Source organism: Pelophylax lessonae (assembly GCF_965119305.1).
Source record: "Pelophylax lessonae genome assembly, chromosome: 3".
Classification (NCBI taxonomy): Eukaryota; Metazoa; Chordata; class Amphibia; order Anura; family Ranidae; genus Pelophylax; species Pelophylax lessonae.
This window is the reverse complement of record NC_138770.1, coordinates 116,253,861-116,271,004: the sequence shown is the minus strand read 5'-3', so window position 1 is coordinate 116,271,004 and position 17,144 is coordinate 116,253,861. Positions and strand designations below refer to the sequence as shown.

The 17,144-nt window shown below is 42.9% G+C and overlaps 1 protein-coding gene across 2 annotated transcripts in view; it reads left to right on the top strand.

The window, feature by feature from the left end:
* The window catches only part of EVA1A (eva-1 homolog A, regulator of programmed cell death), a 601,323-nt gene that overhangs the window by 575,401 nt on the left and 8,778 nt on the right, over window positions 1-17,144 (top strand). For both annotated transcript variants that reach the window (XM_082249889.1, XM_082249890.1), the window contains one exon: window positions 4,803-4,967. In XM_082249889.1, coding sequence (XP_082106015.1) covers window positions 4,803-4,967 — 165 coding nt within the window. The remainder of the gene's footprint in view (window positions 1-4,802; window positions 4,968-17,144) is intronic.

Genomic DNA, 17,144 nt, shown 5'->3' with positions numbered 1-17,144 from the left:
ATTGGAAGATTTCCTGTCTGTTACCTTTCAGGAGACAACCCAAAATTTGGGATTTTCTTTTACTTTGACTTTCAATGATAAAGATGAAAAGGACTAACAGAGAGGGGGAATATCCTTAACGGGGGGCACAGACCGAAAAAAAAAAACTGACATATGTTCTAATCCCTCTACACTCTATCCAAAATAAAAAAAACTAAAACGCACTGATTACTGTAGTTAGGTGACTGGTCTCCATCAAAAATGTCAGTTCGGGGTCAGATCTGTTTGCCGCAATGTTGCAGTCCCGCTAAAAATCGCTGATCGATGCCATTACTAGTAAAATAAATAAATAAAAAAATAAATAAAAATGACCTAAATCTTTCCCCTAGTTCGTAGACGTGATAACTTTTGCGCAAACCAATCAAAATATGCTTATTGGGATTTTTTTTTTACCAAAAATATGTAGCAGAATACAAATTGGCCTAAAATGATGAAAAAAATTAGATTTTTAAAAAATATTTTTGGGAATGTTGTATAGCAGAAAGTGAAAAATATTTTTTTTTTTTTTCAGAATTGTCGCTCTTTTTTTGTTTATAGCGCAAAAAATAAAAATCGCACAGGGGATCAAATACCACCAAATGAAAGCTCTATTTGTGGTATAAAAAAAAGACATCCATTTTATTTGGGTACAGTGTCACACGACTGCGCAATTGTCCGTTAAAATACCGCAGTGCCGAATCGTAAAAAATGGCCTGGTCATTAAGGGGGCAAATCTTCCGGTCCAGAACTGGTTAAAGCATATGTAAACACAATCATCTAAATATAATCTTTAACATGGTAATGTGATTTTAAAAGTCTTTTTGCAGTAATTTTCAGCTTTAAAAAATATAATACCTTGTGATCCTGCCATGAAGGTCTTGTTCAGGCACTTCCTGAGAACGCTGTGCCCTTATGTCCCAAGAAATTCCATGCAGCTAATGGTGAAGTGCATGTAAACCTGTAGCAGCTGAAAATAGGCCAAAGTGAATGGGATGCCCCCAGATCAACATTCTACTGTCGTCTTCCTATTTGTGAGTGAGGGATAGGTGTTCTGCTCTCCATCCACAGCCCAATATTTGTTGTTACAATCATTGGCCCTAGTGTGTGTGGGCCTGTGTGATGGGTACGGACACTAGCATATTAGTACAGGTACTTATTGCACCGATTCAGGACTCAAACAATTGCATTGTATGTTGATGCTAAAGAAATAGATTCTACCAACTCCCCCATTTCCCCCGTCTGTAATGAAGTGTTTATTATGAACAGAACACTAGTCCCAGAACAAACAGGACAACGTTGTATGGGGTAATTACTGAATGAAAAGCATAACCTAAAATACAAATGTTCTCTTCCCTGACTTACTAGATCTCAGGCGGAAACGGTGCTTTGCCTAAATTTAATAAGCACAAACAAGAGGAAATGATTAATAGGTCTGTCTGCGGCTTAATTGGCTCCTGATACAGAGCAGGGTTGTGTAACAGGAGCAGATCCAGTGGCCTCAGTGCAGGACAAAGTCATAAAAATTACATGTGAATATGTCAAAACTGCTCTATTGCTAAATTACTGTAGAGTATGGGAATAAGCATGAGCCGTACAATGTAATGTGTAGCGCTATCCCCATAGGAGACACTGATTAGGATGGGTACTCTGTTTTGGCCTCAACCTTTTCCAAAAAAGCTGAGCCTTTCTAACATACCAGGTTGAGTGTACAATTATAAAATATTTCACAAAATCATTTAAAGTAATACTTAGTACCCAATAGTAGCGCTATAGCAAATAAAACACGCACCAAGCCAGGTAGTAAAGGCAAAGTTAATATATTGTCACCCAATACAGTTGGTAACTAGGGAAGCATTACATGGATTAAAAATGGTAATAACACAATTTAGCATATAAAGTGATTAACAGTAAGGACTAGGCTTAAGATGATGTATGGAATCCAGATCAGGGTAATTAGTATTAGGGCACCTCAAGTGCAGCAGTGAGCAGTAGTAAAGTTTAATCTACCGAGTGCTGGAACTATACTGCCAGGAAACATTTTTGGCAGTGATTCTAGCCATAGACTGACACTGTTCAAAAGAAAAGGAGGATGATAGTGAAGGTGGCAGGGGAATAAGAGGGCTTGCAGAATATTTTTTACAGAAAGGACAGTCTTTTTGGGATGTTCTTGCAGCTATTGTTTGGACCCTTTGAGACTTTTGCTGCACTTATTGACAGTCCCAGTTAACCTGCATGCAGTATACCTATGTCATAGTCTCAGGCTCAGCACAGGTGCAACGTAGATGTGGTTCAAATGTGGTAAAGTTTCGGTATATTGCGGTATAGTGTTGGTATAGGTGTAGTCTAGGTTTAGAATAAGTAAAGTATGTATTGGGTACACTCTCTGTGTCCTGCTCTCAGTGGCTCAGTCCCTGCTAGTAGTATCAGAAATGGGTGAGTAGCTCTTTCTCCAGTCTGTGAGATGCTGCAGTGACCTCATGGGATAGAAGGGGGCCACCTCAATCTCTCCCCAAAAGAAAATTGCAATGGAAGGTTGATCATGTATAGTCGTGACTGCCTGAATACATTGCGTGACATCGAACCAAAATTGTTAGATAGCTGCGCAATTCCAAAATAGCTGCTTGTGGAGTAGAACAGGGCCAACATACAGAGGAGAAGAGTCTGGTAAAGGGAGCGCCCCACAAGTTATCCCAGTCATCTCTATTCATTTGGGGGAAGTCCACCAACCATGCGTTTCTACAGGACAACATGATCTTGCCAGTGTCAGTGAGTAGTTTATAAATTACAGAGAGTTCCTTGGATAGGTTGCCATTACGTAACAAGTCCTCTAAGTCCACCACTTTAACTACCAGTGTGGCTGTACCGAATTGGGTGTAGAACGCATGCCTAAACTGTACATAGTTAGGCAGATGGAAATTTGGAAAATTAAACTGGGATTTAAGATCATCAAATTGGAGCAAAACTCCCTGCCTCACCACATCCCGACCCTTTTTATCGCAAACTTTGTCCAAAACGATTGGATCATTATATATGCAAAAATGGGGCAACTGATGGTTCCTCCACAGTGGAAGAAAGGGTGATATGATGTGATCCTCTCCCATATTCCCCCCGTCAGGTCACCCCCATGCCCGAATAATTGAACGCATTGAAGCTGTAATAGGTTAAGGGGCTTTACACCCTCTGTACACTAGATGTGACCACGCCTCATAGGAGCCAACCACTATCCTTCTATGAGTCCTTCCTCTTACTTGCGATCTCTTCCACCTTCTTTAGTTCCTCCCTCCCTCCCTCTCCGCTTCCCTTCCTCTCTCCTTCTGTCCCTCCCTTTCTCTTATTGTCCTTATGCCATTATTTTCTTTTCATTTATAACGATTTGGTTTTCAGGCAATTTAACCTTTCCCCAGCTGATCATTTGCCTTTAAAAAAAAAAACCTTTGCATATGAGAGAAGTCTCTTAGCCCCTCTTCACCTCAAAGGTTGGCCACTGTCTAGGAGAGGAGCCATTTGGGTAGATTAAAGCTTAAGTTTAGTTAAATAAATCCCTACAGCTTTAGTCACATTACTTACATGTAATAAAGTATGTCCTATTTTGTGTAGGCAGCTGGATTCTGGAGAAATCTTCAACGCAAGAATGCCCTGTCCTCTTCTTTTATCTGAACTTTTGGCACTGAGATGGTTAACCACTTCAGGTCTTCAGGCAAAACAGCTGTACAAAAAATCTGATAGGAACACGCTCCCTCCTGCCTGAAGACCTGAAGCTGTTGACCGTGGTAACACCGGAAGTGCAGAAACAGGAAGAGTACAGGGCATTCCTACAGTGAAGATTTCTCCATAAACCAGCTGCCTGCAGAACATGAAACATCCTTCATTACAGGTTAATGATGTGACTAAAGCTGTAAGTAATTTTTTTTACAAAATTTTAGCTTTAATTAAACTTTAGGATTGCTTTTGCCACCAGTCACATTCATTGCTATCTGTGCTTGGGAATGGGGATGTTCACACCCCAGCATTGTTATTTCAGTGTGTTTGGTGTGCCCACAAATTCTTGCCAAGGCAGCCAATCTTCTTTTAAAAAGACCCTGCCAAGAACCTAAAAAACAAAAAACCTGCAGGTAAAAACACAGAAAACTGAAGTATTGTAAATGCAGCATTTTTTCTTTCCATAAACATTATTTCATTTACTCAAAATGTGCCTTTGAATTTGCCAGGGAATTCAACCACTCCAAGAAAAGTAAATTTCTCAGAGCAGCTGCAGTTTCTCTTCCCTCGTGCCATGTCATAGCCTGCTCTTTTTCGAAGCGTCTGCTTACGGTCTGTGCTGGCCCACCTCCTCTGCCCCTCCCCTCAACTCCCTACATATCCCTACATATCCTTTTATGGAGCTGATGTGGGAGGAGTGAAGAGGAATACTATAGAGCATGATGCTCATGCACTCTGCAGTGTAGTTGAGCATGATGGGAAATGTAGTTCCAAAACATCTGGGGTGCCAAGGTTCTCCATCACTGCTATAGAGTGTCACTTAAGTGATAGCTCTGAGTCTGCTGGGGCTGCTGACATCACATCCAAGATGGTGGGGCCCAGCAGCATTCTCAGGGTTTTTGATATCTGTGCAAGGGAAATAACATGCATAAATATAAAATCGTATGTGAACATTTTTGTTGAAATGAATGGTTTGGTACAGGATCTCATTTTTTACTTGTTTTGAGTGTAAAAGCAAACATCTCATGTTATTGGCCATAGTGGTTGTTCTTCACCATTACCAATATCTTCTTTTATTTTAACAGACAGGAAGAAAGGATTGGCAGCAGCATTCTATCCAGTGGATGATAATCTTTCTATGGGAGAGACCGAACACACCATCTTCAATCAGACCATGGCACCAACAGGGCACAGTAACACTGATATGGCACTGATCAGCAATATGTTGGCCGCATATTCTTTTATCACAGGTATATAGTGCTCTAATTTATGGATATCACTTCTCCTTCCCTCTAAATGAAATAGCCTTCTCTTTCCCCAACAGTAGGTCAGTGGGCACTTACAGCATAGTCAGTGGCGCCTCTCCTCCTAGGAGCAGTTCTGTTAAAGTAGAACTAAACCCATTCATTAAAGTTAAATATAATTTATATGGTTGATGTAAGTGTTAATGTCAATTCAGAGGGTATTTTCTATCTTTTTAAAGCTGAACCTCAGGCAGATATGAAAGATGCAAATTATTGGAGTTCTGTATTCATCCTGTTTATAGATAGAAAAAAAAAAAAAAAAAAAAGAAGCAATGGGAATGCCCGAATTTGACTTGTTATCAGCCTCTTGCACTTCATTCAACAGAGCTCAGAGTCAGACAGGACGAGGAGCCAGTGCAAGAAGCATGTTGATAAGAGGTAAGAGAAGAGTGACAGAAAGATGATCACATCGGTCTCCTCCCCCTCTCCACTGCCACCTTTGGCACCTTTCGGGGGGAGCAGGTACCTGGTTTTGACAGGTACCCGCTCCCACTTCCGAGTGACTTTTTTAAGAAGTCATCTTTAAATTCGGCCCCCCTCTTCCTTCCCCTGCCGCCGGGCCATTCACAAAGCACAGCTTGCTTCATGCAAGTGCAGTAGGAAACTGGCTGTGAAGCCACAAGGCACAAGCTTCCATTACCCAAAATGGCAGCGGCAGCACTCGAGAGCCATTTGAAAAATCAGCTCGGGTATAGACACCACTGGCTTCATGGACAGGTAGGTATCCTACTATTAAAGTCAGCAGCTACAGTATTTGTAGCTGCTGACTTTTCATTTTTTCTGATGGAGCCTGGAGCTCCTCTTTAAATCACAGGGTTGGGGAAAGACAAGATCTGTAGATAGTCTACTGAACTTCAGCAGAATAGAATCAGGTGGCCCTGCAAGACAGCGCTTTGCTCTGTGGCAGAGCTGTGAAAATTTCAGGACTGGATAAACAAACACTTATCCTTTGACAGGATTTTTTCAGAATCCTTTGGCATGGATTCTTGTTAAAATTGTTTATTAATATAAATGCATCAAAATGACAACAGACAGGTTGGTAAATCAATGTGAGACATGTGTAAATAATATATAAATGCACAGGGAAGAGTTAACAACCAAAATGCAGACAGCATAAAATTAGGGGTGTAACTCATTCCCCAAACCATTGCGAGATATATGTAAATAATATATAAATGCACAGGGGAGAGTTAACAACCAAAATGCAGACAGAATAAAATTAGGGGTGTAACTCATTCCCCACAAAATGGTGATTAGCAAACAAGGTAAGATGTGATCAGCCTGGGGTTCAGAAATCCATTGCTTGGGACTCTCGTGAGGTGCCCGGCGGTCTCCGAGTACTCTACATCAATAGACTCTAAGGGATCCAGGAACCAAGCACATGTAATGGTGCCTCCTAGTGGTAAGGTGGGTGTGGCTTACACCCTGTATTTAAGCGTCCCAACAGAATCTTAACAGAATCTCATTAGAACGTCTCTTGACCAGAATCGTGGATAGGCAAAGTGAAGGAGCAAAAGAGATAGAAAAGAGTAGACGGAGGATGGAGAGGGTAGGAAAAAATAAAGGGGGGGGGGGTCCAGAGTGTCCGATGATGATCTGGTACGTAACGGAGACAGATCGGGTTAGAGTGAAAAGCACAAGGAGAGGTCATGGAAGCATGAGGGTTTCATCAAATTAAGGGGGTAGAATTGGAGCACCCAGGGTTGCCATAATTTGGTGTAGTACTCAATCTTGTCCTAATTGAACCGCCCACAATTTAGCATGGATCACAGCTTTACTGACTCTGTTTTTAGTTTCCACAGTGTTAAGAGAGCTAGTCTTACAGGATTTTGCAATGGTTTGCTTGGTTGCTGTGGTCACCTGTGATCCAATAATTTGTGTTGGACCAGTGTTAAGCTGTGAGGTTTTATATTCAGTAGGGTTGAAAGAGGATCCAGAGGCAGTTAAGTTGCCAGTAGATTTAAGATAATGTTATACACCTTTGCCCAGAAGCGTGGCACTATGGGGCAGGTCCACCAAATGTGGAGATGGGTACCAACTTCATCGCAGCCTTGATAGCATTTGGGTGAATAATTGGGTATAAATTTGCCAAGCCTAGCGAGAACCAAATACCAGTAGGTAAGGACTTTGTAATTCGCTTCCAGTGCTATGATGTTCTGAACTGAGAACTTGGTGGCAGCCCAAACCTCTGGCCATGTTATGTTCTCTGATGGGATCTCTAGGTCTCTCTTTGCCATGGTTTATATAGTTTTCATCTGCGTATTTAGCTGTTTGCCTGGAGTTCAGCTTTAAATCTACAGCCTCTGCAATCTTCTCAAGCAATAAAACAAACCGCAATAAAAACATGACAAAGAATCTAATCCACACCACTCTATCTAAAGAGACAGGAGAGGGATTAGGGGCACAGAAGTGACATGGCTTAACAAAATTGTATAAATTATGTCCAAATATGGTCAAATTTGGCAAGGAGATTAGACAGATACAGTGTCCCCCCCCCCCCCCAAAAAAAAAAAGACCTAGCGTGAGTTTCTGGGATGGCGCAATATGTTCTACCCCGAAAAATAAGCCCTAGTTAAAGTCCTTGTAAAATCATGTAATCCGTTCTGTAAAAAGATTTTATAATGTGCAGTGTGTCTCCTTGCGTAATTTATTGTTGATTTACAGCACTGCTGGGTGCTCGCGTGACCCGCCGGAGCTCTTTTCTTCTCTTCCCAGCAGTGCTCTGCAGTGCTCGGGGCGGGGCTGACATCAGTAAGGATCTTGGCTTCTCCCTCTGCAGTAATTAGAGCGGGGAAGAAGAGCTCTGGCGGGTTACGTATGCACCCAGTGACGCTGTGAATAAGGTATTTTCCTCAATAAATTTACCCAAGGAGATACACTGCACATTATATAATCTTTTTACAGAATGGATTACATGATTTTACAAGGTCTTTAACTGAGGTTTATTTTTGGGATTACAGAATTTCACAATGCTGACTCCTGAGCTGACCTGGGGAGAGGGGAGAGAAGACAGAGGACACAGGAACTTTTTTTGTACATGCCGAAAATAAATAAGCTATCCCCTGGAAATAAGCCCTAGTGTGTTTTTTGTAGCCAAAATTAATATAAGACCCAGTCCTATTTTCGGGGGAACGCGGTAGAAAAAAGCCCTAAATTACCTGAACTACGGTATCTGTGCATAAAAAAAGTAAGAAGGGGACAGGACTAGTTACCAGTGTTGTGGCCTCCCTGCAGCTGATCTTTTCTCTATTACTGATTTACCATGCCATGTTCTACTCTGTCTCTATGTGAAGGCGGCCCTCTTAGTAGAACCAGGGATTGTCAGAGCTGTTCCTCTACAGCTAGTGATCTGATGTCTGGGGGAGTACTATATAAGAAGCAGCAAAATAGGAGGTGGAAGAAGCATAGATCCACAGAATAAATAAATCAGAAGCAGCTAGATCCTTGCACTGCATGTCCTCAGGTGCAGCTGCCTTTCCAGCAAGGAGAACATTGAGTAGCACAGCATAGACATCACCAAATCTCTCTCCAAATCTCCTTACTAAGGCTCATAGTCATAGGCTGAAAGACCTTGGATGATCTCCTACTTCAGATATACAGTTATGAGGAGGAATTCAAGGCAAACGTTTGATTTTCAGTGTGCTGCATGGGCACATTTACTAGGTCCTTTATCAGTAGCGGAATGACCAGAGTCGCACTTGCAACCCGGCCCTGAAGTTCCGCTATTATGGGGTGGCCACCAAAAGCCCAGAATGTGGCTCCAGGGTTGTTGGCTGCAGTTATGAGCAGAACGTGCTTATTAAACTCTCTTTCACACTGTCCAAAACCAGTAGTGACAGCCTCCCCCCCCCCCCCCCCCTGGCAAGGACAGAAGAGAGAGACAGAGGACTTGCTCTTCCTCATCCCACCCCTGTCCTCCTATGTGTGCCCGCGGCCCCACCCACAATCCAATCCCCGGCAGTGCTTTGCTTCCAAAAGGGGATAAGTGGACAGGAAAGCCCAACAGCCGGAAACTAGATAGTGGAAGAAAGGTGCAGCCAGCCCGAGCCTCCATTCTTGGTAAATGAAGTGTCCCTCCTCCCACCTCTCGCCAGCCTCTGAGCAAACTAATGTAAGGGAGAACTCTGTGGACTGTAATGTAAAGGGGTACTGTGATATAAGTGGGGGCTTTGATGAGCAGAGACCCCCTCATATCGGGGTTCCCAGAACACCCCTTACATCAGAATTCCCCTTTACATTACAGTCCAGAGAGCTCCCTCCTAGGGCCCATTCATATGGGCGGACTCTGCAAAGCAGAACTGCCTGCTCAGCAGCGGTTCTGTCCACTGATCCCCACTGAGCAGGCGAATGACAGGTCTGCGTCCGCTCCACTTGTGTAGAGTGGACATGGTCGCAGCCCGATGTTATCTATGGGCCAGTCTAATGTGAACAGACGGTCTGTCTGTTTACATCTGACTGTTACCTGATCCACTAGATGGATGGTAAACGGATCCCTATTTATCTGTCTTCTTTAGATCGGATGCAGGCGGGTGTAAACGGACACATGTTTGTTTATATCAGCCTCCACATAGAGGACAATAGGTGGTCCGATCGGGTTCGCCTGTGTAAAAGGGCCCTTACAGTGCAAGTGGAATATCTGCAGACTCTGAAGTAACAGGGAAAATCTTAATAAAGGGGAATGCTGGGAATGAGATGATGTAAGTGGGGGCTCTGGTTACCAGGGACCCCCTAATATCAGAGTTACCCTTTACCCCAGAATCTGCAGTGCCCTCCTTACATCAGAGTTCTCACTATTCTTCCCTAAATCAAAGTCCCCAGAGTTCTCCCTTATATCAGAGTCTGCAGAGTCCCCCCTTGCAGTGTGAGCGAACTCTGCGAGTTTAGTTGTAAAGGGTAACTCTGTGGACTCTGTTGTAAGAGGGGGACTATTGTGATTAAATATATACATTTAAAATCGTTATTTAATCACAAAATATATGTATAGTGTATACTCTAAAATATAATTTGCTGTGTGTCGCTAAAGTCTTCAGGTTTGGCTTGAAGACAACCCTCCTCAAGGTTGCAGGAAGGGTCCCGCTGTAGGACCATAATATAGAGTGCCGCAATGGGAGAAAATGGCCCTGGGATCGGGGGGGGGGGGGTGCCTCCATGGTTTCTTGCATCGAGGCCCTGAAGGTTCTAGTTACACCTCTGTCCCTTATAGTTCCTTTTTGGATAGCAATTACATGTCCAGTCTTTTCAATTTACAAGGCTGGGTGTATGTAGACCTCATGGTGGCCTACAAGATTTCTCATCTGTGGCTGACCTCACTGCACAGCCAGAATCCAGAACAGCAGCAAAGGGCTTGATCTCCCAATGTTCTGCATGCACAAGCTGTAATCTCTCTGGTGTTATTGTAAGAACTCTCCTTTTTTTTTTCCAAGATGAAAGCGAAGATATTTTTTTTCTCGGATGTCTCTAATAGCTTTTGTTTGCAGATGAGTAATGTCTCCTGGCTTCAGCTCAGCTCCAAAGGGTTTCTTTTTCCAAATATAACTGCTAGTAAAACAAACACAGTTTTACATATTTGGAAATATTTAGTTCCTGAGACGGCAGTGTAATGGACGAGGCATTATTCACAACACAAACTGATTATCTTCTGTAGGGCCAGCGGGGACAGCCGCCGCGGAGTTCAATACAGAGATTGGTAAAGGAAAGATAAAAAGACAGGAAATTGCATTATTCTGCTCTGCGTTCTTTGTTTTTCCTTTCTTCTTAAATCCTATAAGATCTCACTTCATTAACAACTTGAGTTGTCTAATTAGTGGCAGGTGTGTATGAACAGATGGCAGTTTTTTTAGATCTATTTTAATATTAAACCATCATTTTGTGATATTATTAATATAATTATTAATAATAATTCTAATAATAATAATAATAATTTGTCTTGTTCTTCAAGCAACTCTGCCTCTACAACATTCAATTTCAAAAACCTATCCATAGAAAGTTGTGTCTGCTGACCTTACGTGATGTATAGTCTCTTCCTGAAAAGGCTTATGTAGACCCAGTTATCCACCTATTCATGGAAAGTTGTGTCTGCTGACCTTACAGTCATCCACAAATCCGGGAACCACTGATGCCACCATTTGGATCCAAATTTTCATAACACAACGGACTTAGAGCTTGCTTAACCACTTAAGCCCCGGAAGATTTTACCCCCTTCCTGACCAGGGGGTATTTTGTGATTCGGCAATGCGTGACTTTAACGGACAATTGCGCGGTCATGCGACACTGTACCTAAACGAATTTGACGTCCTTTTTTTCCCACAAATAGAGATTTCTTTTGGTGGTATTTGATCATCTGTCAGATTTTTTGATCATGCGCTATAATCAAAAAAAGAGCAACAATTTTGCAAAAATAACAATATTTTTCAAATTTTTTTATATGAAATTCCCCAAAAAAAATGTAAAAATCAAAATTTTTTTACATTTTTGGCCAATTTGTTTTCTGCTACCTATGTTTGGTAAAAAAAAAAAAATCACAATAAGCGTATTTTGATTGGTTTGCGCAAAAGTTATTGCGTTTACTAAGGGAAAGATTTTTGTTGTTTTTTTTTTTAACGAGTAATGGTGGTGATCTGCGATTTTTTTTTTTTTTTTTTTTTGCGGGACTGCGACATTGCGGCGGACAGATCGGACCCTTGACTGACATTTTTGACACTTTTGGGGTTACCAGTGACATTACTACAGTAATCAGTGCTATACATATGCACTGTTACTGTAAAAATGACACTGGGAGGGAAGGGGTTAACTTTATTGGAGAGGGAGGGGTTAAGTGTGTCCCTAGGGGCGTTTTTCTAACTGTCATTGGATGTGGCTGTGTGTAACAGCACAGATCAACGGTCCTACATAGCAGGAACGAGTGATCTGTGCTTTTACACAGGGGAGAATGACAGGTGGCTTTGTTTACATTAGCCGCCTGCCTTTCTCCCTCTCCAGCCGACGATCGCGAGTGACCGGCAGACATCGGGTCCGCCGGTCACACGCGCGGGCTTCCTAGTGAACGAGCGGGGGCGGGAGCTCGCCCGCGGCTGCGCGCACTCGCCCCCCTATTGGCTCCTAGGCTAGTGACGTACCAGTACGTCACTTTGCCTGGGAGGGGCTGACCGCTGCCGTATATAGTCGGGCGGTGGGCGGCAAGTGGTTAAACCTATTGTGGGCTCTGAAGCAGGCCATAGATGGAACTATTTTTTTTCCTGCAACCACATAGCTAGTGTTGGTAAAGGAATTCCTCCCATGGAGCTATTGTGTTCTCCTAGCAGGTGGAGTGGAGGGAACTATCCTGGCCAGGAAAACATAGTAATTATTGCTAGCAGCTATAGCTGGTGAAAATAATCTCATGAGAAATCTTAAAGGCTGGTTGCACCCAAGTTGATCAATTGATCAACTTGGGTACATTCAGCCTGCCCATACATGGTTTGAATTTCGGTCGGTCTCTGATGAACTGGCCGAGATTTAAACCATCTATGGCTGGCTTAAGCTCCAAAACTGGTTTAGATTGCTTAGCAGATAAGTCATATGCCCCCTAAGCTCATCTGAAGTCAACATTTGCATAATATTGAGAGCTTCAGGGCTCCCAGAGTGCCTGCATGTGATCTCCACATTCAGTTTGGTACATGGATTAAAAATGCAGGTTTAGTTAAAGCTGAAGTTTGGGATTGTTAGAAAAATACCTCCTGGACTGCAAAGGTCAAATGCTAGTTATGTCCAGGGGTAGAGGAAAAGACAGTATTACTTATCCTGATTCCCCATTCCAGCGGGCTACAGCACTGTCCTCTCCTTCTCAGAGCTCGGGGCTGTGGGCAGTACCTCTGTGTCAATATGCACAAAGCAGGGCTAATGACCCTGCATAGTATGTTATGGGGTGAGCATGCAACCGCATGCGGCTTAGAGAGGCGGCTGCAGGGTCCCAGTTGCACAGCTAGAGGGAGCCTGGAGGAGCCAGGAATAAGGTAAGTATTGCTCCTTATCCATGTAATTCTTAAGCTGGCCACAGATTTTTTCTGTTCAGACTGTGGGCTGAACAAAATCTGACCCACCTTAAATAGACATATGCCTTAAGTATAACTACTGTAGTTATGTATAGCTAGAAAGAATAAACAATCAGATTAAAAGTAATATTCAAGGTTTGGCTTAAAAAAAAAATAGTCCTACTTACCTGCTTTGCGCAATGGCTTTGCACAGAGCAGCCCTGATCCTCTTTTTCTGGGGCTCTCCTCCCCCTTGACCAGTGCCCCCCCATAGCAATTCGCTTGCTATGGTGGGCACTGTGACGTGCTCACTCCCAAGCCCTACTCTATGCATCCATAAGACATAGCTCAGCCTCACTCTCTCCTCATTGGCTCACTTGGAGTCCCTGGACAGCCAAAGCTCTCGTGCACATTGTTGGATCAAGATGGGGCTCAGTTGAGTATTAGGGGGGTTGTGGGGGGAGCTGCACACTGAAGGCTTTTTACCTTCATCCAAAGAATGCATTAAGGTAAAAAAAACCTTCAGCCTTTACAACTACTGTAATACTCATTTGAACATTTATTTACATCAGCTAAATACTTTTCAGGTATATCAAAATAAGAGGTGTTCAAAATCATACAGTTTGTTTTCTATAGAAATTTAGCTGATTGTCTCTTGGAAGGAGGAATCTTCCACTTTGGCTATTGTATTTTGACCTTCGGCTGTCAAAAAACCTGAGCAGTGCCTGCATCTGATTGGATGCAGATGCTGTTCTGCCAATAATTTTCCACCCAGCTCCGTGTGTGTGCGCGGGGGGACGGGGGGGGGGGGGGGCTAACAGCTTTCAATTCATATTAGAGTATATTCTGTAAATAATGATGTTTACAAGGAAAAGTAATGATGTTCCTTATAGCAGCCAGTCCAATTTTAATTTTGATTTTAACAATTACATTTTTTTCGGATCTGGCAGCAGGATAAGAGGTAGCAAGTGAGGCATCTGCCTAAGGTGCAGACATTGTAGGGTATAATCTACAACCTTCTCTCTTTACTTTTTCCAAGGCTTGCTGGCTGATCCTACAATAAAAAAAAAAAAAAAAGAAACAACATCACATAGATGGTTATACAGACCATTCTTAAACTGTGCCTTTGCAAGCCATAAGAAATAAACATGAAATAACTGCCATGTGCACTTTTGGCACTGCTAATCGAAGCTCCTGCACCTGCTGCTCTATTACTGTTCTGTATAAGACGCTGCGCACAGCTGTCTCACACCCATAAATACTCCGGCATTCCTTCACATGCAGCAAAACCCCATTTACTAGCTGGACTTGCTGGATGTCTTTCTTTACATGTTACAAGTCCCAAGCAGTGACCCAAGATCAGCAGCTGTTGGGTGTGCGTCCAAACATGAAAGTATAGTATGACTGCCATAGACTGTCATGTTGTAACTAATGTCACCTGAAGACTTCACCACTCTTGTCCCTGACATTTTTCTGGTATAAATAGGCTTTCATTCTCTAGGTTCTCTTTCACCATGTAAGTTAGCATCTGTTGGCATCCAAAGACCACCAAAATTTGACCCACCATAAATAACTATACGCCTGAAGTATAACCACTGTAGGCAGTTATGTATAGCTAGAGAGAATAAACGATAATCAGATTTAAAACCCAATTAAAAATTCTGTTTACATCAGCTAAATACTTTCCAGGTATATCAAAATAAAAGATGTTCAAAATATTAGTTTGTTTCTATAGAAAACAGCTATATCCTGAGTAGAAAAGTCTGTCCCCTGGTTGCATGCTGCAGTGAAGGACCCTTGATCTCTGGGTGGAAGCAGTGGTCTCTCTGCAGATGTCTGATTCCCCCTGTTGAGTCACACTTTTAACACTGTAGTCGGCAAAGCTAATGCACACTGCTGATTAGAGAGCTTTAGGTCAATCAGCAATGGGATCATTAGGCCATTGCAGAGAGATCACTACTTACTCACAGTGTGAAAATGTCCTTCTCTACATCATTCTGGCGGGGGTCAGGCTTTTTAACTCAGGCTGTAGCTACTTTCTATAGAAAACTAACTATAAGACTTTACACATCTTTTGTTTTGGAGAACCTGGAATATACAGTATATAGCTGATTTTAAATGAAGCTGTAAAATACATTTAAACTCTAAATCAATGGTCTCCAGCACTGCGGCCCGAAGGCCAGATGGGGTCCTTTGCTTTCTTTTATCCGACCCTTGGAGCACTATTTCATCCACTAATATCAACAATGGAGCATAATCCCCCCTAATGACACCAATAATGGGGCACAATTCCTCCCAATGACACCAACGATTGGACAGAATTCTTCCCAAAGACACCAACCATGGGGCCCAATGACATCAATGATGGGATAAAATTCCTCCGAATGAAAGCAAAGATGGGACACAATTTCACTCAATGACACCAAAAATTGGCCCGATGACATCAATGATGAGGCACAGTTCCTCCCACTGACACCAATAATGGGGCACAATTCCTCCCAATGACACAAATGATGGGATAAAATTCCTCCGAATTTCTCTCAATGACAATTGGCCCGATGACATCAATGATGAGGCACAGTTCCTCCCACTGACACCAATAATGGGGCACAATTACTCCCACTGAACAAATGATAGGGCATTATTTCCCACTGACGTTGGACCTTTTCTGCTCTCAAAGGCCATAGCCTGGCCCCTCTAAAGTCTGAAGGACAGTAAACTGGCCATTGTTCAGAAAGTTTGGAGAATCCTACCCAAAATGAATGAAATTTAGTTTGGTAAAAAACAGTGTATCATAAAGAATTGTGAGTTTTTTAAATAATTAAAGGTGGAAAACAAGTACTTATTCCCAGTTCTGGGGGTGCCGCTGGAGTCAGCCCTGCACCTGCATATACAGTATCTTACAAAAGTGAGTACACCCCTCATATTTTTGTAAATATTATATATTTTCATGTGACAACACTAAAGAAATGACACTTTGCTACAATGTAAAGTAGTGAGTGTACAGCTTGTATAAGGCTCCTTTCACACGGCCGCTCCGTGTGAAAGGTCCGCTGCGGGACTTTTTTTTTTTTTTTTTCCACGGAGCGGATGACATTTCTGTCATCCGCTCCGTGTGCCCGCATATCATCCCATCCGTTTGTGGATGATATGCGGACATAATGTAAGTATATGGCACTGCGGATGTCAGCGGATGACACCGCTGACATCCGATTTTCCTTCCTTTCCGTTTTTTACATGGAAGAAAAAATGGGGTTCTGTTCCATTCGTAAAAACGGAACAGAACTGAAAGGAGGAAAATCGGGTGTCAGGGGATGGTATTCCGCTGACACCCGCAGTGCCATTCACTTACATTATGTCCGCAAATCATCCGCAAACGGATGGGATGATTTGCGGACACACGGAGCGGCCATGTAAAAAGGAGCCTAACAGTGTAAATTTGCCATCCCCCTCAAAATAACTCAACACACAGCCAATAATGTCTAAACCGCTGGCAACAAAAGTGAGTATACTCCTATGTGAAAATGTCAAAATTGGGACCAATTAGCCATTTTCCCTCCCCCAGTGTCATGTGACTCATTAACAAGGTCTCGGGTGTGAATGGGGAGCAGGTGTGTTAAATTTGGTGTTATCGCTCTCAACTGAGAAACTAAGCTGCAGCACGGTGGCCAAAACCTTATAGCGGTTTAACCGGACAGGTTCCACTCAGAACAGGCCTCACCATGGTTGACCAAAGAAATTGAGTGCACTTGCTCAGCGTCATGTCTTTGGTAAATAGACGTATGAGTGCTACCAGCATTGCTGCTGACGTTGAAGGGGTGGGGGAGAGTAGCCTGTCAGTGCTCAGACCATAAGCCGCACACTGCATCAAATTGGTCTGCATGGCTGTCATCCCAGAAGGAAGCCTCTTCTAAAGATGATGCACAAGAAAGCCCAAAAACAGTTTGCTGAAGACAAGCAGACTAAGGACATGGATTATTGGAACCATGTCCTGTGGTCTGATGAGACCAAGATAAACTTATTTGGTTCAGATGGTGTCAAGCGCGTGTGGCGGCAACAAGGAGAGGAGTACAAAGACAAGTGTGTCTTGCCTACACTGAAGCATGGTGGTGGG